The sequence below is a fragment of the Haematobia irritans genome, chromosome 2 (genome assembly GCF_050003625.1).
Source record: "Haematobia irritans isolate KBUSLIRL chromosome 2, ASM5000362v1, whole genome shotgun sequence".
NCBI classification, from domain to species: domain Eukaryota; kingdom Metazoa; phylum Arthropoda; class Insecta; order Diptera; family Muscidae; genus Haematobia; species Haematobia irritans.
The window spans coordinates 36,887,567-36,915,546 of NC_134398.1; the positions used below are offsets into that span (position 1 = coordinate 36,887,567).

Consider the following 27,980-nt stretch of genomic DNA (forward strand, 5'->3'; position numbering starts at 1 on the left):
ACGAAAAACGAATTTTCTATGTGTGCATTCAAAGTGATTTTCATTTTCGGAGTATAAAAACAATAAGATGAATTTTTGGAAGTAGCAACGTAATATTTGTGTGTTTCATATCAGTTTGCCTGAACATATGAATTGATAATATCAACAAGTTTATATGTGAAGAATAACAATTAACTCTTTTATTGAATAAAACTTAAATTTGCCATGTGTGCATGGAATTCGCAAAATAATAAATTTTCAAATGCACTGAAATCATTCATAACAGTTTCAAATGCCCTGGAATCATCCATGCTATGTATTTGAGAAGGCATAAATATTTTTTGAAATTTATCTTTCGAATTGTTTCTTTTGTATATAAAATCAAACGATTTCTCTAAAATATTTCTGTAAATATTTGAGAAGTGACAAATTTTCGATACAATTTGTAAATTTATATGAATTGATATACATAAAGAAATTGATTGTGGATAATAGTGGATAATTATTTTATGAAATGATACTTGAACTTTTTATGTGTGCATGCAATTAGAGAATTTGCTTAAAGAATAGTTTAATAAATTGCCCATAATCCATTCATAGGTATTTTCCGTTGAAATATAGTGAATTCCTTTTACTTGTCGAATTGATATAGGCAAAATATAAACTTGAAAGGTATGTTGATATGATTCTAATTTGACGGTTCAATGTGTGCGCACATTTTAATTTAATTTTATTTTTTTATTGTCAAAATAACCAAGCGTTTAGCCCAATTTCTCTTCATCTTCTCTTTAATCATAATGAATTTTTCATTTAATGGAACTATAATTACCAAAGTAATTTATATTTTCTATTATAATTGAAATAATTTGATTTCATCCGACTTTAAAATCAATAAGAAGAGCTTTAAAAGTAGCAATGTAGAAGTTGCCTTGTCATATAATTTTGCCTGAAAAAGTTTAAGAACAAAAACCAAACAATAGATTTGAGGAAATTCCATGTAGCTGCTCCCTAGAAAGAAGTTTTTACATTAATATATTATTAAATATTTTACCCATATACAAAATAATTTATGGGCAGGAATTTTTTTCAGAAAAAGTTTAATTTAACTATTTTATATATGGGGGATTATCTCTGAATAAACCGTGTAAATTTTGCTGAAGTTAAAATTTTTATTGAAAGTTATTTTTTTAATTTTTATAATTTTTTTGTTACATGAAAAACTGATGAAAAAAGTAGTTGTTTTTTTTCATTGTAGAGAAATACTAATTTAAAAACAAGTTTGAAAAGCACAAGGTTTCGTTTTGAACTATATAAATTATATTATAGAGTTTTATCGTTTTCGTAAAAATTATGCCAAAAATATTCAATAAGTGAAACATTTGAAAATAAATTTTTTTTTGGTATTTTGTAGTTATAAAAACTATGTGATAAAAAAAATTCTATAAAACTTATTAATGATAAAAAAAATATTTAGAAAAGGGGTTTTTTATATAAGACTGCATGCACTTTATTTTATATGATGGAGAAATTATTTATATTTTAAATTGTAATTTATACATTTGATCAAACAAAAAAAAAAGTATTCCAAGCATAATTTGATTGTATTCTTACGTGGAGAGAAAATTTGTCATTTAAATTATATTGACTTTAATAGAGATCAATGGGATAAATTTCAGGAGTATTAATGGAAGAAGCCTCATCGTGGAATAGAATCCCGCAATCTCAGTTAAATCCTAAGCACACATGGAAAATTTGGCATGTTTTCAAAAGATTAACCAACTAGTAACGAACTCAATTTAATAGTCAGCCAATATCAATTCATAGGTATCTTCAACAGAGACATAGTAAATTCATTTCATTTTTCGAATTGATACAGGCAAAATATTGAATATTAGTCGTATATTACAATAAGAATATTACTCTTAACTTTAATAAAGCACAATAAGGTAAGAGTATTGATAGAGGAAGCCAAACCATGTAAAGAAAAAAAGTGAGTTTTTGGGTAAATATATATTGAATCCCGTAAACCCATTTAAATCCTAAGCACACATGAAAAAGTTGGCATGTTTTCAAAAGATTAGCCAACTGGTAATCAACTCATTTGAATAGTCAGCCAATATCAATTCATAGGTATCTTCTACAGAAAGATAGTGAATTCATTTCACTTATCGAATTGATATAAGTGAAATATTAACTTGAAAGATATGTCGATGCGTTTCCCAATCGAAAACGATTTCATAATTCGATGTGTGCGCAGTTTAAGAAAGTTTGAAATGCATTTTTTTTAAGGATAATGGATTTCCATGTGTTTAGAGAACGTTTTAAGTTTAAACGAACTTTTCCGATAATACAGAGATGTATCGATCGAGGTCTAACATAACTCAAATTTTTAAAGGCCTTTAAAAGATTGTAAAATTTAATTTTGGGTAATAAATTCTCGTATCATCTTCTAATTGATAGTGATCTAATTTGTGAAAATAAGACCTTCATATTTGAAATATCCATAAATTTTATTATCTTTATTTTAAAAACTGTGTATTGGAATTAAAATACTGGGTATTTTGCTCTTTTATTTTGATATTTTCGGAATTTATATGAAAAACACAAAAAATAGATTTTTTGTTATTTTTTTTACTTTACTGTACTTTGCATTTGTATTTTGTATTTGATTGAATTGATATGGAAAACATTTTGGTACTTGGATAACACTGATTAAGTTCTTAATTGAGTATATAAGGAAATGTTCATGTGTGCTGATGGTTTTATAAGAAAATTTATTTGGGTTAATATTTGCTCTTATGAAATTGATATATGCAAACTTTTTTCACTTGACGAATGGTGTTTGACCTTTCACTTTGATGATGTTTGATTTTTCCATGTGTGCAAAAAATTTGAAAATTTTATGGAATCTAAAAAATTTGTAACCTTTATCGAATTTAATGCCAATGAAAAATTAGCATACAGCGATTCGATGTGTGTTTGGTATTCGTGATACCAGAAGTTCTTTTAGAATTACACTTGTATCTTGTGGTTGATTGAATATGCACTTGTATCTTTTGGTTTATTGAATTGATATGGAAAACATTATGGCATTGAAATAATATCGATTAAGTTCTTAGTTGAATAGTAAAAGAATTTGTCATGTGTGCTGAGGATTTTTGAAGAAAAAAGATGTTTGGTTAATAGTTGATTATATTAAATTGATATAGAAAAGATTTTTACACCCGATGATTGGTGATCAAAGTTTCTATTTGCATTTGTTTGTCTAGAGTCGAATGAAATCTGTAACCTCTATCGAATTAATAAACATGAAAAGTTAGCATACAGCTATTAAAGACTAGTTTCTTTATCGAATACAAGCTTTTGCTTATATGTGTGCAAGAGATTCGCGAAGCAAGAAGTTTTCTTAGAATTATGACATGTACGACTTTATTTTAATTTGCTTTGTATTTTGCATTAGTATCTTATAATTGATTGAATTGATATGGAAAACATTTTGGCATTGAAAGAATGCCAATTAAGTTTTTAGGTAAGTATTAAAAGAACTTGTCATGTGTGCTGAGGTTTTTGTTTTTGTTTTTAATTTGGTTAATATTTGATTATATGAAATTGATATATAAAAGTTTTTAACACCCGATGATTGGTGATTGAAGTTTCTATTTGAAGATGTTTGATTTTTCCATGTGTGCAAACAATTTGAGAAGTTTGTCTAGAGTCGAATAAAATCTGTAACCTCCATCGAATTAATAAACATGAAAAGTTAGCATACAGCTATTAAAGACTATTTTCTTTAGCGATTACAAGCTGTTGCTTCTATGTGTGCGTGGGATTCACGAAGCAAGAAATTTTCTGAGAATTGTGACATGTATGACGTTACTTAACCTAGCTTTTTACTTAGCACTTGTATCTTATAGTTGATTGAATTGATATGGAAAACATTTTGGCATTGAAAGAATGCCAATAAAGTTTTTTGGTAAGTATTAAAAGAATTTGTCATGTGTGCGGAGAATTTTTGTGAAAAAAAAAACAAATTTGTTTAACATTTGATTCTATGAAATGATATATAAATTATAATGATTATATGAAATTGATATATAAAAGCTTTTTACACCCGATGATTGGTGATTGAAGTTTCTATTTGCAGATGTTTGATTTTTCCATGTGTGCAAAGAATTTCATAAGTTTGTCTAGAGTCTAATAAAATCTGTAACCTCTATCGAATTAATAACCATGAAACATTAGCATACATCTATTAAAGACTTTGTTCTTTAGCGGTTACAAGCTGCTGCTTCTATGTGTGCATGGTATTTGTGATGTTATACGTTTTCTTTGTATTGACTATTATTTCCAATGTGCTTTTCAAACTGTTTTTTGTATACAAATTATAAAATTATTTTTTTTTATATATAAATTTTTTTTAGGGGAATTTCTTTCAATTAATACTTGTAATTGTTATAGCTTTCAATGAATTATTTTTAGAATATAAAAGATTCCCAGCATCATCATTATCAATAACATTCATCATTTGAAAGGGTTTGGATTAAGTTTCTAGGATTATTGTATATGAATGTGTGTGTTTTAGCGGCTTCTAGGTATGTGCATATGGCCTATAATAAATGAAATGTGTTTATACTTTTCCGAAGCTGTCAATAAATATCATTTTCATCCCAATCAACTGATTGTAGCACCAATTTATCCAATTCCTTGGAATCTCCCGAACTACTATTACGCCGACGTCTTTTACGATGTAAATTTGACCATTTACGATTGAGTTGCACCATTTGGGGGGCAGCAAACATAGCTGCAGCAGCAGCACTTAATTTTGTTGGTGTAATAGCATTCGTTAGGGTTCCAGCCAATGAAGTGGGTTGTTGATGTATGGAATTCGAACTGGAATTACCATTCGAGGAACTTATGGTGAATGTTTCACGATTGTTGAAAAGATATTTACGGGCTTGGGGTGGCATATCGGATCGCGATTTAGCTGAAGCATAGGAGGAAGAATTATAATTGCTATAATGTGGGGCTGGGGAATGTTTATGTTTTTGTTGATGCTGATGTTGCAACGATGATGAGTGATTTAATGCATACTGTTGTTTCCTATAGGGTGTATCATAGGGTGGTGGTGGTGTTATCATGGCCAACGATGAAGAATCATCTTCTATATCATGGCCAATATCTAAAGGATGTTGATCGGAGCAGGCTTGACGAAATATTTCCTCTTCATCATCATCATCATTGTTATCCTGCTGTTGTTGGTGTCTATGGAATTTTTGAAGTTGTTCTCCCTCATTATGGGAGTGATAATTAGAGTGTGTGGTTGAGTGGTTTTGGTGATTTTTGTATTGCTGTTGTTTCTCCTGTTGATAGTCTATGGAAAATATAGGATATGAATAGGGAGGTGTATAGATCAGGCCATTATTATATATGGCATTCGAATCATCATCATCAATAGAATCGTCATCATCATCATCATTGTAATCGGTTGAGGATGGCAAAAATTGATTCGTTGTGGAATTTACTTGTACAGGTGTGGCAGGAACGGATTTTGTCAACGAGGATCTGCGGTGTCTGCGGTTACTGTTGGTATTATGATGACTGTTATTGCTGCTATGGTGATGGTGTCTATGTCTATTACGTCTTTGTTCTAATTTACTATGATTACTAGAAGTATTAGTTGTTACTGCTGTTGCTCCTGCTGCATCTGCTGCTGCTGATGTTGTTGTAGAATTAGTTGTATTTTTAGTTTTCATTTTAGTTTTTTCGTTTGTTTTATTGGCAGTGTTGTTTCTTGTTGTTGTTGTTGTTGATGATGACTTCGTAGTAGTATTAGTAGTAGTTGTTTTTGTTCTACAATGTGGCATTGTAGCTGCAGATTTGTGTTCTTCTAAATTTGTTGCGGAATGATCTAAGTCATGGGCTTTGGCCTTCGACGATGATCCATTAGCCCCAGTATCATCGTCAGCCATAACCTCAACTTCACCTCCTGATCCTTCTGTTCCTGCTACATTGGCTGAAGCTGATGTTGTTGTGGTATTATTAGATGTTTTGATTAATGGCATTGATTTGGTATTAGTGATCAATCAATCACGATATATGTAACTACAATTCTTAGGGCTCTCTTGCGGTGATGGACTGCTGGATGGTGGTGCTGGACTAGAACTACTATTTGACATAACGGGCGATGATGCCGAACTGGAGTGTTGTGGACTATTGGAACGGTGTTGAGTTACTGTAAGAAGAAATATCATAAAAATGAAAGAATGAATGAGAGAACTAAGTAAAAGACTAAAGGAGCGATACTAAATCTAAATATATATGAAAACCAAAATAAATATTTTTAATTTTAGATAAAAAGACACACGATTTAGATGAAGAACTTCAACGATTTGGAGAATTAAAAAAAAAATATATATATGAACATTTGTTTTTTTGTTGCAAAAATTGAGAAAATTGTAGTTAAGGATTTTTAATGTTCTTAAGTTTCTCATATGTTTCCTACAAATCCCGAGATGTATTCATTATTTTATTTGTAATACATACAAATATTGAACCTATGGATGCCAATTGCGGCATTTTCCATAGGAATAGAAACATTAAGATATGGCCAGTTTTGTTTGATAGGTTAGAAAAAAGATCTTCAACGAAATTGTAGTTAGGGATTTTTAATATTACAAATTTAGGTAAAGATTTTTTAAGTTTCACATATCTTTCCTGCAAAATCTGAGATGTTTTCATTATTTTTTAAAAAATATTGAAGCCTTAGTTATCAAATGAGATTTTTTCCATAGGAATTGCTTTAGAAACATTTAAGATATGACCAGGTTTGTTTAATAGGTTCTTTATTAAAATTAATCATACGCACCGAAGGCCAAATGATAAAATACGAAATTCTATGGGGAACTTAAAGCAAAACAACTACATAAGTCCAAAACTTGGATAAGGTAGAATCTTGTATACTCTTTTCCATAGAATTGTGTGGAATATTATATTAAAATTAGTCTACAAGATGCTCAAGAAGTCAAATTTGGAAATTGATTCGTTGGTTCATATCTTATATGAACTGATTTGCATTTCCGAAAAAATCCAAGTTGCCTGATAAAATAACCAATAAATTATTTTGTTTATAATAATCCTGGGGTGCAAAATGAGATAGTTTGTATAAGAATTGCTTTAAAAACATTAAAGATATGACAAATTTTTCTTGATAAGTGATTTATTAAAACTAATCATACGCAACAGCGTTCACAAGTTAAAAATACGAAATGGGGAAACTTAAAGCCTTAAAACTGGGCCCAGCTGAATTTTATGTATTCTCCACGATGTATTGTGTGGAAAATTCTAATACTATTGCCTACATTTGGTTAAATTTAATCTCCAAGAAAGACAATAAGTCAAATTTAGATATTTAGATTTTTTGGTGTATACTTTATATGGACAGATTAACTTGCCTGATATTTATTGGTTAACTTATTTATTAAAAATTGAAAATATTGAAGCCCTAGGACCCAAATGATATAGTTTTTTTTTCTTTCGCAACAGTGTTCACAGTTAAAAAAAATCGAAATTCTATGAGAAATTTAAAGCAGAACACCTATATATGGGCGAAAATTGGAAACAGCTAAATCTTATGTAGTCTCTTCCATAGATTGAGTGAAAAATTCTTTTAATGGTGAATAAACATTAAAGATATGCCAACATTTGTTTGGTAGGTTCTATATTGAAATTAATCATACGCAACAGTGTTCACAGTTAAAAAAAATCGAAATTCTATGAGAAATTTGAACATTTGTTTGGTAGGTTCTATATTGAAATTAATCATACGCAACAGTGTTCACAGTTAAAAAATTCGAAATTCTATAAGAAATTTAATGCAAAACACCTATATATGGGCGACAATTGGGAACAGCTAAATCTTATGTAGTCTCTTCCATAGATTGAGTAGAAAATTCTTTTAATGATGATAAGTATAGATTAAAATCAGTTTTAATGACCTCAAAAAGTCAAAATTTAGTGATTGTTAATTTTGATGCATATCTAACATGGATTTGAATTTTCTGCCAAACCTAAGGTACCTATCGTTTATTGGTTAATTTATAGACAATATTTAAAAAAATTTTAAACCTTGGATATCACATGTAACTTTTTTATAAAAAATTTTTCTTTTTCTTGTTAAGTGATTTATTAATATAAATCATACGCAACAGTGCTCACAAGTTGAAAATGCGAAATTCTGTGGGGAAATTTAAAGCAAAACACATATATAAGGCCGAAAACTGGGCCCAGCTGACTACACCATGGATTTTGTTGAAAATTCTAGAACTATTGTCAGCGTTTGATTAAAATTAGTCTTCAAGAAAGCAAAGAAGTCAAATTTAGAAACCGATTTTTTGATGCATATTTAATACAGACAGATTTGAAAAACCTGGTTAGTTTATTTAGAATATTTAAAGCCTTAGGTACCACATGGGACATTTTTTTATAATAATTGCTTGCGAAACGTTAAAGATGTGGCTAATTTTCTTCGATAGGTCCTTTAGTAAAATTAATCATACGCAACAGTGTTCACAAGTTTAATATACGAAATTCTATGAGAAATTTAAAGCAGGACATCTATATAAGGCCGAAAACTGGACCCAATTGACTTTAATGTCCTTTCCACAATGGATTGTGCGGAAAATTTTAGTACTATTGTTAAAGTTTCATTAGTCTCCAAATTTGTCCCAAGACAAATTTAGGGGTCGATTGTTTGATGCATATCTTAATTAATTTATAATTTACTTATAATAGTTGAAAATATTGAAGCCTTAGTGTCCTAATTATATAGTTTTTATAAGAATGCCTTTAAAAACAATAAAGATATGACAACCTTTGTTTGGTAGGTCCTATATTGAAATTAATCATACGCAACAGTGTTCACATTTAAAAAATACGAAATTCTATGAGATATATAAGCAAAACACTTATATATGATCGAAAATTGGGAACAGCTATGTAGTCCCCTCCATAGGTTGTGCGGAAAATTCTATTAATGGTGGTATAGTAGGTTAGGTTAGGTTAGGTGGCAGCCCGATGTATCAGGCTCACTTAGACTATTCAGTCCATTGTGATACCACATTGGTGAACTTCTCTCTTATCACTGAGTTCCATGTTAAGCTCAATGACAAGGGACTTCCTTTTTATGGCAGAGACCGAACGGCGTTCCACATTGCAGTGAAACCACTTACAGAAGTTTTGAAACCCTCAGAAATGTCACCAGCTGAGGTGGGATAATCCACCGCTGAAAAACTTTTTGGTGTTCGGTCGAAGCAGGAATCGAACATACGACCTTGTGTATGCAAGGCGGCCATGCTAACCATTGCACCATGGTGGTGGTATAGTATATAAGTATAGATTAAAATTAGTTTTCAAGGCACTCAAGAAGTCAAATATTGGGTATAATTGTTTTTGGTGCATATCTAATATGGATTTGAATTTTTTGCAAATCCTAAATATTGTAAATAAATTATTGGTTAATTTATTAACAATATTTAAAAATGTTAAATCCTTAGGTACCACATGAAACATTTTTTGATAAGAAGTGCTTGCGAAACATTAAAGATATGGCTACTTTTCCTTGATAGGTTCTTTATTAAAATTAATCATACGCAACAGTGTCCACAAGTTTAAAATACTACTCAGAAATTTAAAGCAAAACATACATATAAGGCCAAACATTGGAATTATGTGGACAATTCTGGTACTGTTGCCAGCGTTTGATTTAAATTAGTTTCCAAGGAAGTCAAGAAATCAAATTTAGGGATCGATTTGTTGGTGCATATATTTGAATTTACTGAAAAAACCTAAGTTGCCAGAAATTTATTTTTGAATTTTTTTATAAATAATGAAAATATTAAAACCTTAGTTACCAAGTGATGTAGTTTTAATTTTTATTTTGCATAAGAATTGCTTGTGAAACGTTCATGATATGGCTATTTTTCCTTCATAGGTCCTTTATTAAAATTAATCATACGCAACAGTGGTCACAAGTTAAAAATACTAAATTCTATGGGGAAACATAAAGCAAAACAAGTAGTAGTAGTAGGAACTCTGAAATCCTGATGTCACTACAACGAGAGGATGTGAGGTCGATAACAGGCATCATAACAGGACACAAAAATCTGGGAAAACACATGGTAAGGATCAGTTTAGCGAATGATGATATGTGTAGGTGGTGTCTGGACCCCGAGGCTACGGAAGATTTATTTCACTTCCTGTGCCAGTGTCCAGCACTATCTTTCAGAAAAAACAAGATACTGGGCTCTTATTTCTTTCAGACTATGACCGACTTGCGAGAATGCAGTCTGAGGAGTATTCCCGCCTTCATCAAGGCATCGGGGTGGAGGACCTAGGCGCATCCGACGGACACATTATCATAGAATGGACTCATTCCGGCCGGAGCGAGATAGACACGAAGAAGAAGAAGATGGAAATAAGTTTGAGGGACCGCAATGGACCAACTATTGGCTTAGTGGACACAAATCCGCTAGTTCGGATTCGTGTCATCCTCCATAACATAACCTAACCTAAAACAAGGAGATACGAACAGTTTGAATTGGCTGAAACTTAGGTATTCTCTTCCAAAAATTATGTGCAAAATTCTACTACTATTGGCAACGTTAGATTAAAATAAATCTCCAAGGCAGACAAGAAGTCAAATTTAGGGATCGTTTTTTGGTGCATATTTTATATTGAATTTTCTGTAAATTATTTTGTTTATAATAAACCTCAGATGTCAAATAAGATAGGTCTTTTTTATATGAATTGCTGACGAAACTGTAAAGATATCACCAGTTTAGATTGAGAGGTCCTATATTAAAATTAATCATACGCAACAGTGTCTACATAATAAAATAGGAAATTCTTTGAAAAACTTAAGACAAACCAAGTATATTAAGCCGAAAATTGGGCTCGGCTATATGTACTCTACACCATAATATGTACATTCTATGCAAAATTCTTCTAATGGTTACAATTCCAAGGCAGACAAGAAGTAAAATTTGGGGATCAATTTTATTGGGTGGATATATTTTTTCAATATTTTTTTTCTCAGCAAAAAAAAAAAAAAATCGACCGTTTCCCAAAATAAACACAAATCGTTTCGGAATTTCTTTCATTTATCTTTCGCATAATGTCCAGAAAAGAAATATATAATATTAAATAATAGCATCAAGTGATGGAGTTATGAAACGCTTGTATATAAAATAAAATCAATGAAATATAATGAAATGATTAGATGGGGGAAACTAAGAGATTGCATGATTGATTTGCTAATGGAGGCGATGGGTTGTTGGTTAGTGCTTGTGAAAATGACTGAAGTGAACTAACTGTAGTTGTTAGTAAATGTTTCCTAAATTATGTAAAATTTTCTTCTTATTACTAGTAAGTTAGAGAATCTAAATGCCGGTTTATTGAATAATGAAACATTTCTCTCTAGGGGTTAGTAGTGATTGTATTGTCAAAATGTATGGACTGTTTACCTCCAGAAAATATGAAGTTTTCATTATAGTTGTTGAAATTAGGGTACTTGCTCTCCTCGGGACTCATCTCTATACAATAAAAAATAAATGGTAATAGGACAAAGCATATAAAATTTGTGACAAAATTGTATTTGTTTTGTTTTTTTTATGTATAATACAGAAGAGAGGGAGTGATAGATAGATAGAGATAAGAAGGAAGATAAGTATAAATAGAGAAATTTGCGAACGCAAAATCCAAAAAGATAAAATAACATTCATGTTGAACGTAAATACTTAGTAGAAAGCAAATTATAGGAAATTCATAAATAATTAGTAGAAAGCAAATTATAGGAAATTCATAACACAAGAAAAATCATTCACAATAGAGAAGAAATAATGTAATTAAAATATATATATATATATATATATATATATATATATATATATATATATATATATATATATATATATATATATATATATATATATATATATATATATATATATATATATATATATATATATATATATATATATATATATATATATATATATATATATATATATATATATATATATATATATATATATATATATATATATATATATATATATATATATATATATATATATATATATATATATATATATATATATATATATATATATATATATATATATATATATATATATTATATGTCGATAAACTATTTTAGTTTATATGTATTTACCTAAATTTTCTACAGGGTTATATATCATTCGGGGAATATTTTTGGAATATAAATTTATAGCAAGACTATATTTCCCTTAACATTTAGATATTATATCCTAATAGGAGACTAAATAAAATTCCACAAAATGGATAGAGTCTTGTAAGAAAACAAATATCTCCAAAACATAAATTGTCCGATTTAATCAGGACGCTTGTCTGAAAACTAATGAGATAAACAATCAAATCGCCCGGAAATTGGCTCCCAATGGATGAAATATTTAATCATAATAATATGTCTAATCTTGTAAAGTTCATTGCTGATTAAATTAATAGCGTTTCCATAATGCATTAAGAGAAATTATTTATATAATTTTCTTTTTGTGTTTTGTAAAATTAGATTTTTTGTCTCCCCTTAAGTCTATAAATAGAAATATCTTAACTGGCGCCCAACTCATTGAGTAAATGTCTCCTACTTCTACCAAAATATTATTTTTGCATTACATAAACGCAAATAGGATTTAAATGGCGCCCAATTTGAAACAAGTATATTAATACTCTAAATAGGCCTATTGATATTATTTTATTTTTATTTTAGGTTTGTGTCCTTAAACTTATAAGTAGACTCGTTGTCACAGCACTGTCTAGTTATAAGAAATGAAATTTTGACAAAATTTTCTATAGAAAGAAAATTTTAGTCAAAATTGTCTATAGGAATAAAATTTTGACAACATTTTCTATAGAAATAAAATATTGACAAAATTTTCTATAGATATAAAATTTTGACAAAATTTTCTATACAACTAAAATATTGACAAAATTTTCTATAGAAATAAAATTTTGACAAAATTTTCTATAGAAATAACTTTTTGATGAAATTTTCTATAGAAATAAAATTTTGACAAAATCTTCATAGAAATCAAATGTTGACAACATTTTCTATAGAAATAAAATATTGACAAAAGTTTTTATAAAAATAAAATTTTCTTAAAATTTTCTATAGAAATAAAATTTTGACAAAATCTTCTTAGAAATAAAATTTTGACAAAATTTTCTATAGAAATAACTTTTTGATGAAATTTTCTATAGAAATAAAATTTTGACAAAATCTGCATAGAAATCAAATGTTGACAACATTTTCTATAGAAATAAAATATTGACAAAAGTTTCTATAAAAATAAATTTTTCTTAAAATTTTCTATAGAAATAAAATTTTGGCAAAATCTTCTTAGAAATAAAATTTTGACAAAATTTTCTAAAGAAAAAAAATTTTGACAAAATCTTCTTAGAAATAAAATTTTGACAACATTTTCTATAGAAATAAAATATCGAAAACTTTTCTATAGAAATAAAATTTTGACAAAATTACATCAATGAATTTAGGCCCAATTTGCTAAATAAAACATAAAAGGAAATAAAATTTTTGAAAAAAAAATTCTATACAAATAAAATTTTGTTAAAGTTTTCTATAGAAATAAAATTTTGACAAGATTTTCTATAGAAACAATATTTTGTCAATATTTTCTATAGAAATAAAATTTTGTCAATATTTTCTATAGAAATAAAATTTGGACAAAATTTTCTATAGAAATAAAATTGTGACAAAATCTTCCGTAGTAATGAAATTTTAACAAAATTTTCTATTGAAATAAAATTTAACAACATTTTCTATAGAAATAAAATTTTGAAAAAATTTTGTATAGAAATAAAATATTTCAACAAAATTTTCTATAGAAATAAAATTTTGTTAAAACTTTCTGTAGAAATAAAATTTTGACAAAATTTTCTATAGAAATAAAATTTTTACAAAATCTATAGAAATAAAATTTTTACAAAATCTTCTATAGAAATAAAATTGACAAAATATTCTATAGAAAAAAAATTTTGACAAAATTTTCTATAGAAATAAAAGGTTGACAAAATTTTCTATAGAAGTGAAATTTTGACAAAATTTTATACAGAATGGGCATTTTGACAAAATTTTCTATAGAAAAAAAATTTTGACAAAATTTCCTATAGAAATAAAATATTTCGACAAAATTTTCTATAGAAATAAAATTTTGACAAAAATTTTTATAGAAACAAAATTTTTCAAAATTGTCCATAGAAATGAAATTTTAACAAAGTTTTCTACAGAAATGAAATTTTGACAAAATTTTCAACAGAAATGAAATTTTGACAAAATTTTCTATAGAAATAAAATTTTGACGAATTATCTATAGAAATTAAATTGCGACAAAATTTTCTGTAGAAATAAAATTTTGACAAAATCTTCAAAGAAATAGAATTTTGTTGAAATTTTCTGTAGAAATAAAATTTTGTTAAAATTTTCTATAGAAATAAAGTTTTGTCAAAATTTTCAATAGAAATAAAATATTTCGACAAAATTTTTTATAGAAATAAAATTTTGACAAAATTTTCTATACAAATAAAGTTTTGACAAATTTTTCTATAAAAATAAAATTTAGGCAAACTTGTCTACAGAAATATCATTTTGAAATTTTCTATAGAAATAATATTTTGACAAAATTATCCATACAAATAAAATGTTTCAACAAAATTTTCTATAGAAATAAAATTTTGACAACATTTTCTATAGAAATAAATTTTCTATAGAAATTAAATTTTGACAAAATTTTCTAAAGTAATAAAATTTTGTCGAATCTTGTATAGAAATAAAATTTTGTTAAAATTTTCTATAGAAATAAAATTTTGACGGTGCTGTGCCAACTACAAAATAATTCTATAGAAATGACATATTGACAAAATTATTACAAAATTATTCAATAGAAATAAAAATTTTAACACAATTTTCTATAGAAATAAAGTTTTAACAAAATTTTCTATAGAAATAAAATTTTGGCAAAATTCTCTATAGAAATAATAGAAATATAGAAATAAAATTTTTACAAAATCTATAGAAATAAAATTTTTACAAAATCTTCTATAGAAATAAAATTGACAAAATATTCTATAGAAAAAAAATTTTGACAAAATTTTCTATAGAAATAAAAGGTTGACAAAATTTTCTATAGAAGTGAAATTTTGACAAAATTTTATACAGAATGGGCATTTTGACAAAATTTTCTATAGAAAAAAAAATTTTGACAAAATTTCCTATAGAAATAAAATATTTCGACAAAATTTTCTATAGAAATAAAATTTTGACAAAATTTTCTATAGAAACAAAATTTTTCAAAATTGTCCATAGAAATGAAATTTTAACAAAGTTTTCTACAGAAATGAAATTTTGACAAAATTTTCTATAGAAATAAAATTTTGACGAATTATCTATAGAAATTAAATTGCGACAAAATTTTCTATAGAAATAAAATTTTGACAAAATCTTCAAAGAAATAAAATTTTGTTGAAATTTTCTGTAGAAATAAAATTTTGTTAAAATTTTCTATAGAAATAAAGTTTTGTCAAAATTTTCAATAGAAATAAAATATTTCGACAAAATTTTTTATAGAAATAAAATTTTGACAAAATTTTCTATACAAATAAAATTTTGACAAATTTTTCTATAAAAATAAAATTTAGGCAAATTTGTCTACAGAAATATCATTTTGAAATTTTCTACAGAAATAATATTTTCACAAAATTTTCCATACAAATAAAATGTTTCAACAACATTTTCTATAGAAATAAAATTTTGACAACATTTTCTATAGAAATAAAATTTTGACAAATTTTTTTCTATAGTAATAAAATTTCGACAAAATCTTCTATAGAAATGAAATTTTGCCAAAATTTTTTTCTATAGAAAATTTTGTCAAATTTTTTTTTCTATAGAAAATTTTGTCACAATTTTATTTCTATGGAAAATTTTGTCAAAATTTTATTTCTATAGAAATAAATTTTCTATAGAAATTAAATTTTGACAAAATTTTCTAAAGTAATAAAATTTTGTCGAATCTTGTATAGAAATAAAATTTTGTTAAAATTTTCTATAGAAATAAAATTTTGACGGTGCTGTGCCAACTACAAAATAATTCTATAGAAATGACATATTGACAAAATTATTACAAAATTATTCAATAGAAATAAAAATTTTAACACAATTTTCTATAGAAATAAAGTTTTAACAAAATTTTCTATAGAAATAAAATTTTGGCAAAATTCTCTATAGAAATAATAGAAATATAGAAATAAAATTTTTACAAAATCTATAGAAATAAAATTTTTACAAAATCTTCTATAGAAATAAAATTGACAAAATATTCTATAGAAAAAAAATTTTGACAAAATTTTCTATAGAAATAAAAGGTTGACAAAATTTTCTATAGAAGTGAAATTTTGACAAAATTTTATACAGAATGGGCATTTTGACAAAATTTTCTATAGAAAAAAAATTTTGACAAAATTTCCTATAGAAATAAAATATTTCGACAAAATTTTCTATAGAAATAAAATTTTGACAAAATTTTCTATAGAAACAAAATTTTTCAAAATTGTCCATAGAAATGAAATTTTAACAAAGTTTTCTACAGAAATGAAATTTTGACAAAATTTTCTATAGAAATAAAATTTTGACGAATTATCTATAGAAATTAAATTGCGACAAAATTTTCTATAGAAATAAAATTTTGACAAAATCTTCAAAGAAATAAAATTTTGTTAAAATTTTCTATAGAAATAAAGTTTTGTCAAAATTTTCAATAGAAATAAAATATTTCGACAAAATTTTCTGTAGAAATAAAATTTTGTTAAAATTTTCTATAGAAATAAAGTTTTGTCAAAATTTTCAATAGAAATAAAATATTTCGACAAAATTTTTTATAGAAATAAAATTTTGACAAAATTTGCTATACAAATAAAATTTTGACAAATTTTTCTATAAAAATAAAATTTAGGCAAACTTGTCTACAGAAATATCATTTTGAAATTTTCTATAGAAATAATATTTTGACAAAATTTTCCATACAAATAAAATGTTTCAACAAAATTTTCTATAGAAATAAAATTTTGACAACATTTTCTATAGAAATAAAATTTTGACAAATTTTTTTCTATAGTAATAAAATTTCGACAAAATCTTCTATAGAAATGAAATTTTGCCAAAATTTTTTTCTATAGAAAATTTTGTCAAAATTTTTTTTCTATAGAAAATTTTGTCACAATTTTATTTCTATGGAAAATTTTGTCAAAATTTTATTTCTATAGAAAATTCTGTCAAAATTTCATAAATAATATGACACTTTATATAAAATTTTCTATAGAAATAAAATTGTGACAAAATCTGCTATAGAAACAAAATTTTGATAAAATTTTCTATAGAAGTGAAATTTTGACAAAATTTTCAATAGAGATGAAGGTTTGTCACAATTTGTAGAAATAAAACTTTGTCAACATTTTCTATACACACAAAAAAATTTCACGAAAATTTTGTAGGAATAATTTTTTGACAAAATTTTCTATAGAAAAAAAATTTTGACAAAATTTTCTATAGAAGTAATATTTTGACAAAATTTTCCGTAGAAATAAAATTTTGACAAAATTTTCTATAGAAATAACATGTAGGCAAAATTGTCTACAGAAATATAATTTTGACATTTTCTATAGAAATAATATTCTGCTATAGAAACAAAATTTTGATAAAATTTTCTATAGAAGTGAAATTTTGACAAAATTTTCGATGAAGGTTTGTCACAATTTGTAGAAATAAAATTTTGTCAACATTTTCTATACACACAAAAAAATTTCACGAAAAATTTGTAGGAATAATTTTTTGACAAAATTTTCTATAGAAATAAAATTTTTGACAAAATGTTCTATAGAAATAATATTTTGACAATATTTTCCATAGAAATAAAATGTTTGGGCAAAATTTTCTATAAAAATAAAATTTTGAGAAAACTTTTCTATAGAAGTAAAATTTTGAAAAAATTTTCTATAGAAATAAAATTTCGACAAAATTTTCTATAGAAATTAAATTTTGACAAAATTTTATATACAAATTAAATTTTGACAAAATTTTCTAAAGTAATAAAATTTTGATAGAATATTGTATAAAATAAAATTTTGTCGAATCTTCTATAGAAATAAAAATTTGTTAAAATTTTCTATAGAAATAAAATTTTGACGGTGCTGTGCCATCGACAAAATAATTCTATAGAAATGACATATTGACAAAATTGTTACAAAATTATTCTATAGAAATAAAAATTTTAACAAAATTTTCTATAGAAATAAAATTTTGACAGAATTTTCTATAGAAATAAAATTTTGGCAAAATTTTCTATAGAAATAAAATTTTGACAAAATTTTTTATAAAAAAAAATTAACAAAATTTCTATAGAAATAAAATTTTGACAAAATTTTTTATAGAAATAAAATTTTGATGAAATTTTCTATAAAAATAAAATTTTGATGAAATTTTCTATAGAAGTACAAATTTGACAAAATTTTCTATTTAAATAAAATTTTGATGATATTTTCTATAGAAATAAAATTTTGAAAAAAATTTTTCCAATATGTTACTTTCGGATGGTTCTTATGTAGGCCAAAGTATCAAAAGTGGCACCTAACATGTAAATTCATAATATATAATCTGAATATTTATAGCGGCCATCAATTTGAGATATTCACAATTATTTCATATTTTTGTTACATTTGAGTACAGTTTTATATTTGAGTTGGGAATCGTCAGTTAAATGGCGCCCAACGTGTAGGTTTATAACGAGTGATTGAAGTAGTATTTGTTTCATTGTATACATAATGCATGTTGCAACCGACTTATTAACGTTTACGTTTACGATAAGAGATAATTTTATATCCATAAGTAAATGATTTTTTGTGGATTATTAAAAAAAAAAAAAGACAAACAAAAGTACCCATCACCAAGTAACACCGTCAACATACATTCTTGTTGCAACATGCACCATAGATTTGTATATGTTACAAAAGCTTGGGGAAAATGGAAGGAAATCATTTTGTAAATAGGTATTAAAAATGGAGTGCCTGAGAATGGAAAGTGCATGGGAATTTTAAATTTAATATGCTTTGCAAATAGATCAGAGTAAACACGACATGTATAGACATAGAAGACATATATGCAAAAAATAATTTAAAACATAGTAAATTATAAATTAAAAGTACATAAACAAAAATATTTATTTTGATATCAATAACATTAGTTTTATTTTAACCAAAATCATTCTCTTCAAAAGTGTTAAAGGACCAAATATGTTAGTGTGTGTGCATTAGAGAGAAGGAGAGAAGAATTCAAAAATTGAAACGAATAAAACTTACCCATACCATGACGGGGCGGCTGCTGCCTTCTTAAACGACCAAGACTTCTATTACGTGTATTTGTGTTAACAGCCTGAATATTTGAAGGTGATTTTTTTTGATTTTTATTGTGAATTTTTTGGTAATTTTTGAATTGGTTGTATTGATTTTTTTTCATTGTTGATGGTGTTCAGCGATTTGTATATATTTTTGCACCAAAAAATAAAAGAATAAAAATGTACACAAAAAATTTGTATATGTAACATAACTTTTTTAAAAAAATTACAATTTTTTTTTTGGTATTGCTTAAAAATAAATTAAAGTAATGTAAATATATATTTTGTTTGGCGATATTTTAATGAAAATGCAAATGATTTGTGTGAATAATGGATAGGTGATATGGCTCAAGTTCTTTTCTATGACAAAATATTTCTAATAGTTTTTTTTTAGTTCTAAATTTTTTATTATACTTCGGGCATGCTTATTGGCTAAACAAAAATGTTATCAGCCTTTCTGAAGGCGTTACGTTAAAAGAAACAACTATTCACCATTGCATGCTTCCTATTACAATTGCCTATTACTTTAGTTTTTTATTTTTAATATCATACCAGAATGTTTATTAATTTCAATCAACTTTCCGGTTTGGGTTTAAAAGACATTAAGATAGTAGGAAGAATATTGTGGAATGGTCCATGCGTTGGTGATACTTAGAATATATATCCTAGGTCAATGAATTATTTTAATGCTACATGTTAGAATGTTTGAAGTGAAATAAAACTAAGTAAAACAAAAAAATAAAAATTGAAATAAATAAGAATCGTCTAAAATAGAATGAGGCCATCATCAGCAAAAGGAGTATATTAGATAGCGTCGTTAAAATTATATTTCTATAGAAAATTTTGTCAACTTTTTTATGTCTATAGACAATTTTTGCGAAATTTTCTTTCTATAGAAAATTTTGTCAAAATTTTATTTCCATAGAAAATTTTATCAACATTTTATTTCTACAGAAAATGTTTGCAAAAATTTTAGTTTTATAGAAATTTTTCTCACAATTTTATTTTTATAGAAAAAATTGTCAACATTTTACTTCTATCAAAAATTTTGTCAAAATTTTATTTCTATAGAAACTTTTCTCACAATTTTATTTTTATAGTACATTTCATCTAATTTTATTTCTATAGAAAAATTTCTCAAAATTTTATTTTTATAGGAAAGTTATCCAAAGTTGTATTTCTATATACGGTTTGTCAAAATTTTATTTCTATAGAACATTTTGTCAAAATTTTATTTCTATAGGAAATGATGTCAAAATTTTATTTCTTAATTTACAATTAATTATTATTCGAGCTTTATGGACAAATTAGACATAAAGCTCGAATAATAATTAATTGTAAATTAAGATATCGTGCATTTGGACGTTAATCGCCTGTTTCGGTATCAGGCTAACATAAAAAATAATAAAATTTTATTTCTATAGAAGATTTTGTCAAAATTTTATTTCTATAGAAGATTTTGCAAAATTTTGAAAAATATTGCTCACCACCTAAGAGGTACTTCACAAATTGTTCATAGAGATAAAATTTTGACTAGGTAACAAAATTTTGTTTAGGAATACAATTTTGATAAAAATTTATCTATGAATAAAATTTTGACAAAATTTCTATAGGAATAAAATGTTGACAAACCTTTCTATAGGAATAAAATTTTGCAAAAATTTTTTATAGAAATAAAATTTTGATAAAAACTTCTATAGGAATAAAATGTTGACAATTTTTTTATAGGAATAAAATTTTTATAGGAAAGAATAATGAAATTTTTTTAGAAATAAAATTTTGAAAAAATTTTCTATAGGGATACAATTTCGACAAAATTTTCTTTAGGAATAAAACTTTGACAAAATTTTCTATAGAAAAACATTTTTACAAAATTTTCTTTAGAAAAAAATTTTGACAAAATTTTCAATAAGAATAATATTTTAACAAAATTTTCTATAGGAATAAAATTTTGCCAAGATTTTTTATAGAAATGAAGTTTTGAAAAAAAAAACTTCTATAGGAATGAAATTTTTATAGGAATGAAAAATGAAATTTTTTTAGAAATAAAATTTTGAAAAAAATTTCTATAGGGATACAATTTCGACAAAATTTTCTTTAGGAATAAAACTTTGACAAAATTTTCTATAGAAAAACATTTTTACAAAATTTAATTTAGAAAAAAATTTTGACAAAATTTTCAATAAGAATAATATTTTAACAAAATTTTCTATAGGAATAAAATTTTGCCAAGATTTTCTATAGAAATGAAGTTTTGAAAAAAAAAAGAACTTCTATAGGAATAAAATTTTGACAAAAATGTTCTATAGTAATACAATATTGACAAAAATGTCTATAGGAATAACATTTTGACAATTTTTCTAAAAATACAATTTTGAAAAAAATTTATGTAGGGATAACATTTCGACAAAATTTGCCTTAGGAATAAAACTTTCACAAAATTTTCTATAGAAAAAAATTTTGACAAAATTTTCTATAGCAAAAAATTTTGACAAAATTTACTATAGGAATAAATATTTGACAAAACTTTTTGTCGAAATAAAATTTTGCTAAAATTTCTATAGAAATAAAATTTAGACAAAATTGTCTTTAGGAATAAAATTTTGACAAAATTTTTTTTTGGAATAAAACTTTGACAAAATATTCTATAGGAATAAAATTTAGACAAAATTTTCTATAGAAGAACATTTTGACAAAATTTTCTATAGCAAAAAATTTTGACAAAATTTACTATAGGAATAAATATTTGACAAAACTTTTTATCGAAATTTGAAAGATTTTTTATAGAAATAAAATGTTGATAAAAATTTCGATAAAAATTTCTTTAGGAATAAAACTTTGACAAAATTTTCTATAGAAAAACATTTTTACAAAATTTTCTTTAGAAAAAAGGTTTGACAAAATTTTCAATAAGAATAATATTTTAACAAAATTTTCTATAGGAATAAAATTTTGCCAAGATTTTCTATAGAAATGAAGTTTTGAAAAAAAAAACTTCTATAGGAATAACATTGTGACAAACATTTTCTATAGTAATACAATTTTGATAAAAATTTCTATAGGAATAACATTTTGACTATTTTTCTAAAAATACAATTTTGAAAAAAATTTCTATAGGGATAACATTTCGACAAAATTTTCTTTGGAATAAAACTTTCACAAAATTTTCTATAGAAAAAAAAATTTGACAAAATTTTCTATAGCAAAAAATTGTGACAAAATTTACTATAGGAATAAATATTTGACAAAACTTTTTATCGAAATAAAATTTTGACAAAATTTCTATAGAAATAAAATTTTGACAAAATTTTCTTTTGGAATAACACTTTGACAAAATTGTCTTTAGGAATAAAATTTTGACAAAATTTTCTATAGAATGAAATTTTGAAAAAACTTCTATAGGAATAAATTTCGACAAAATTTTCTATAGTAACACAATTTTGACAAAAATTTCTATAGGAATAAAATTTTGACAATTTTTCTAAAAATAAAATTTTGAAAAAATTTTCTATAGGGATAATATTTTGACAAAATTTGCCTTAGGAACAAAACTTTGACAAAATTTTCTATAGAAAACCATTTTGACAAAATTTTCTATAGCAGAAAATTTTGACAAAATTTACTATAGGAATAAATATTTGACAAAACTTTCTATCGAAATAAAATTTTGACAAAATTTCTATAGAAATAAAATTTTGACAAAATTTTCTATAGAAGAACATTTTGACAAAATTTTCTATAGCAAAAAATTTTGACAAAATTTACAATAGGAATAAATATTTGACAAAACTTTTGATCGAAATAAAATTTTGACAAAATTTCTATAGAAATAAAATTTTGACAAAATGTCTATAGAAATAAAATTTTGACAAAATTTCCTTTTGGAATAAAACTTTGACAAAATTTTCTATAGAAATAAAAATTTTATATAGAAATAAAATTTTGAAAAATTTTTTATAGGAAAAAAATTTTGACAAAATTTAAAATGTTCACAAAATTTTCTATACGAATAATAATAAAAATTAAAAAAAAAAATAAAAATTTTCTATACGAATAATAATACGAATAAAATGTTGACAATATTTTCTACAGAAATAAAATTTTGACAAAATTTTCCAGAGGACCAAAATTGTGAAAAATTTTTCTGAAGAATAAAATTTGGACAAAATCTTATATAGGAATACAATTTTGAGAAAATTTTCCAGAGGAATAAAATTTGGACAACATTTTTTATAGGAATAAAATGTTGATAAAATTTTTTATAGGAATAAAATGTTGACAAAATTTTCTATAGGAATAAAATTTTGACAAAATTTTCTATACGAATAAAATGTTGACAAAATTTTCTATAGGAATAAAATGTCGACAAAATTTTCTATAGGAATAAAATTTTGACAAAATTTTCTATAGGAATAAAATTTTGACAAAATGTTCTATAGGAATAAAATTTTGACAAAATTTTCTATAGAAATAAAATTGTGACAAAATTTTCTATAGGAATAAAATGTTGAAAAAATTTTCTATACGAATAAAATATTGCCAATATTCTCTATAGAAGTAAAATTTTGACAAAATTTTCTATAGAAATAAAATTTTTAAAAAAAAAAATTTATAGGAATAACATTTTGACAAAATTTTTTGTAAGAATAAAACTTGGACAAAATTTCTATAGAAATAAAATTTTGACAAAATTTTCAATAGAAATAAAATTTTGACAAAATTTTCTATAGGAATAAAATTTTGACAAAATTGTCTATAGAAATAAAATTTTGACAAAATTTTCCAGAGGAATAAAATTTTGACAAAATTTTCTATAGAAATAAAATTTTGACAAAATTTTCAATAGGAATAAAATTTTGACAAAATTTTTTATAGGAATAAAATGTTGACAAAATTTTCTATAGGAATAAAATTTTGACAAAATTTTCTATAGGAATAAAATTTTGATAAAATTTTCCATAGGAATAAAATTTTGACAAAATTTTCTATAGAAATAAAATTTTGGCAAAATTTTCTATAGAAATAAAATTTTGACAAACTTTTCTGTAGGAATAAAAGGGAACCACCGTGGTGCAATGGTTAGCGTGCCCGCCTTGCATACACAATGTCGTGGGTTCGATTCTTGCTTCGACCGAACACCAAAAGTTTTTCAGCGGTGGATTATCCTACCTCAGTAATGCTGGTGACATTTCTGAGGGTTACAAAGCTTCTCTAAGTGGTTTCACTGCTATGTGGAACGCCGTTCGGACTCGGCTATAAAAAAGAGGTCCCTTGTCATTGAGCTTAACATAGAATCGGGCAGCACTCAGTGATAAGAGAGAAGTTCACCAATGTGGTATTACAATGGACTGAATAGTCTAAGTGAGCCTGATATATCGGGCTGCCACCTAACCTAACCTAACTTTGACAAAATTTTCTATAGAAATAAAATTTTGACAAAATTTTCAATAGAAATAAAATTCTTTCCTATAGAAAGGAAAATTTTCTATAGAACAGAAACTTTGAAAATTTTTTGCAATAAAATTTTAGTAATTTTTTTTGTAAAACAAGTTAGTCCTATTTATGTTCTTATATTTTATATTCGGTTTTTATGAAAATCCCATTTTCGTTGGTCCGGTAGAACCGGAATTTTCAAGGCTTTAGAATCGACTTTCGGTTATTATATTTCTATTGTAAAATTGCCAATTTAATGCTAAATTTAGGCAAATATATCGAAGTATTTTAATCGTAAATTTTTCTGATTGCTTTAGACTACAGTTTTATTTTGTCATGACAAGCAAATAAATATAAGCTTTAAGAAGTTAATACATAAACCTGCTCAATTCATTTAGAAAACTTCGTTCTCATACTTCTCATATTTTTTCAAATTAATTGGTTTTGATTTTATTTATTTTTATTTTTACTCGAGCATCCTTAAATTATTTAAACAAAAAAAAAACTCTTAATATTGGTTTTAGCTAAACTACCATAACAAATCCAAAAAAGGAAGAAAAAATCCAATATGGCATTAATTTTAAAATTCTTTTAGCTTTACCCCAAAATGTGGGTGGTAATTCTTTGCGAAATAAATACTAAATGTCTACGTTAATGAAAAATATATATAGTGCATGTTCAAAGTTTTTAAAAGAGAAAACTTTTGCGAATTTTTATTTTCCGTTTTTTTTTTCTCCAATATTGATTACGGGTTTCTTTTGCCACAAAGGCATTGCAAAGGAAAAAGCTATGGGTTTACAGTTTATGAAGAATTTTATTGAGATCCTAATTAGTATGGATTAAAGTGCTTCGAATGAACAAGAATCTATTATGACATGAACATGAAAACCATATGAAATCAATTGAATTTGCAATCAATATAACATTCCCCAAAAAAGAAAAATTTATAAAAAAGATAAAAAAAAAATTCTAGAAATAATTAGAGTATGTTAGCACGTCCACAACCACAACAGTAATGAGTTATGCTTTTGGATACATTATAGAAGGGACGATTAGTCAGTGAGAATTCATGAGAGATAATGATGATTATATGCTACGAATTTATAAAAGCTAATATTTTATTGGTTATATTAAAGCACGGAATCGAATTGTGTTTCCTGTTTGGAAACAGAAAAGGAATAAAATGAAATATAAAAAACGATACCAAAATGGGGGGATGCGGGATGGCTGATTTGTGTAGGATATATTTTTTTATATAAAATTACAAAAACCTGTGAATTATATTTAGGAATTTTTTTGTGGTATGTATTTAAAAAAAAATCCCTACAAAAATTTTGGTAAAAATCTTACTCAAATTTTTGTTATTGTTATACCTTGTTTTGCTTAAACAGCGATGATTTTTGATCTTTAAAAACTTTAGAAAAATGTAAGAAAACAAAATTCAAAATGTCTAGCAAATGGCAATCTGTATTGTATTTTTGATTCAAGCTAATAAAAATTTAAAGCTAATATAGTGCAAAAAATATTAATCATATATTTTTCACTTTAAAGCCAATTTATTTATTTTTTTGGTGATTATTTACAAAGTACACTGAATGATTGATCCTTGAACCCCACAAAAAACAAAGGAAAATTTAAGGCAAACAATTACTTTGCAACAAAACATTTTCAAACAAACTCTTTTGCATTTTCTTGTTTTTTTTTTAATTTTTTTTTGTTAAGAAAATTATATAAAATGTGAAAAAATATTTTACAATTTGAACAAAATAAATAAAACTAAACGAGAAATGAAGCTAGAAACAAAACAACATTTATTTACCATATTTTGGGTAATTAATCCCTGACTGGTTTCAGCCGCCCCACTCCCGTCTCAAAGGTAAACCTAATGGGGAAGAAAAAGGAAAACAGGTAAGAAAAAGTAGAAAGATAGTATAGAACTGTATTTTTTTGGTATTTATGATGTTGTTATGGTTTTTCTTCTTTTTCATCATGTGTTGTTTTCGTTTTCTTTTTTAACAAAAAAAAAAAACTACATAAAATAATTAAAACAAAAACAATAATAAAAAATGTATTAAATAAAAAAAATTAATTAATTAAATTTTACAAAATATATACAAGTTTTTTGTTGTAAATAATTTTTATTTAATATTAAAATTTTTCCAATTTTTTATAGTTAAATATTATCATTTCGATTGGTGTAATATGGGTTTTCATTGTGAATTATAGAAGAAATATAAGAAAACAATTTGAGAAAGTAATAAACCCTTGAATATTTTTAAATACCAGAATCATGAAATCCAAAAATAATATCAAAGCGAATTAGATTTTCCATACTGATTATAATAATCGTGGAAGGTCCCCTTATTAATAATTTTCTTTAATAATAAAATATTATTAATATTATAGGTAGCACTAGAATAATAAATATATACAAAAAATATATTTTTTTCTTTTATTTGTTATGTTTTTTGCATAATTATTTCTATGGAAAATTTTGTCAAAATTTTATTCCTACAGAAAATTTTCACAAAATTTTACTTTTATAGAAAATTTTTTCAAAATTTTATTTCTATGGGAAATTTTGTTAAAATTTTATTTCTATGGGAAATTTTGTCAAAATTTTACTTCTATATAATATTTTGTCAAAATTGTATTTCTATGGAAAATTTTGTCAACATTTTATTTCTATAGAAAATTTTGTCAAAATTTCATTATTTCTACAGAATATTTTTGCAAAATTTTATTATTTCTACAGAATATTTTTGCAAAATTTAATTATTTCTATAGATTTTTTTTTGCAAAATTATATAAAATTTTGCCAAAATTTTATTTCTATAGAAAATTTTGTTAAAATTTTATTTCTATGGAAAATTTTATGAAATTTTTAGTTCTATAGAAAATTTTTGTCAACATTTTATTTCTATAGAAAATTTTGTTATAATGCTATTCCTATTAAAAATTTTGTCAAAATTTTATTTATATAGAATATTTTGTTATAATTTTATTTCTATAGAAAATTTTGTCAAAATTTTAGTTCGATAGAAAATTTTTGTCAACATTTTAGTTCTATAG

At 24.7% G+C, this 27,980-nt stretch overlaps 1 protein-coding gene across 1 annotated transcript in view; it reads right to left on the reverse strand.

The window, feature by feature from the left end:
* Window positions 1-1,128: 1,128 nt before the first annotated feature.
* The window catches only part of Sema1a (semaphorin 1a), a 1,157,214-nt gene continuing 1,130,362 nt past the window's right edge, over window positions 1,129-27,980 (reverse strand). Inside the window, 2 exon segments of the mRNA XM_075293762.1 lie at window positions 1,129-6,211; window positions 19,441-19,513. Coding sequence (XP_075149877.1) covers window positions 4,626-6,211; window positions 19,441-19,513 — 1,659 coding nt within the window. The 3' untranslated portion in view covers window positions 1,129-4,625.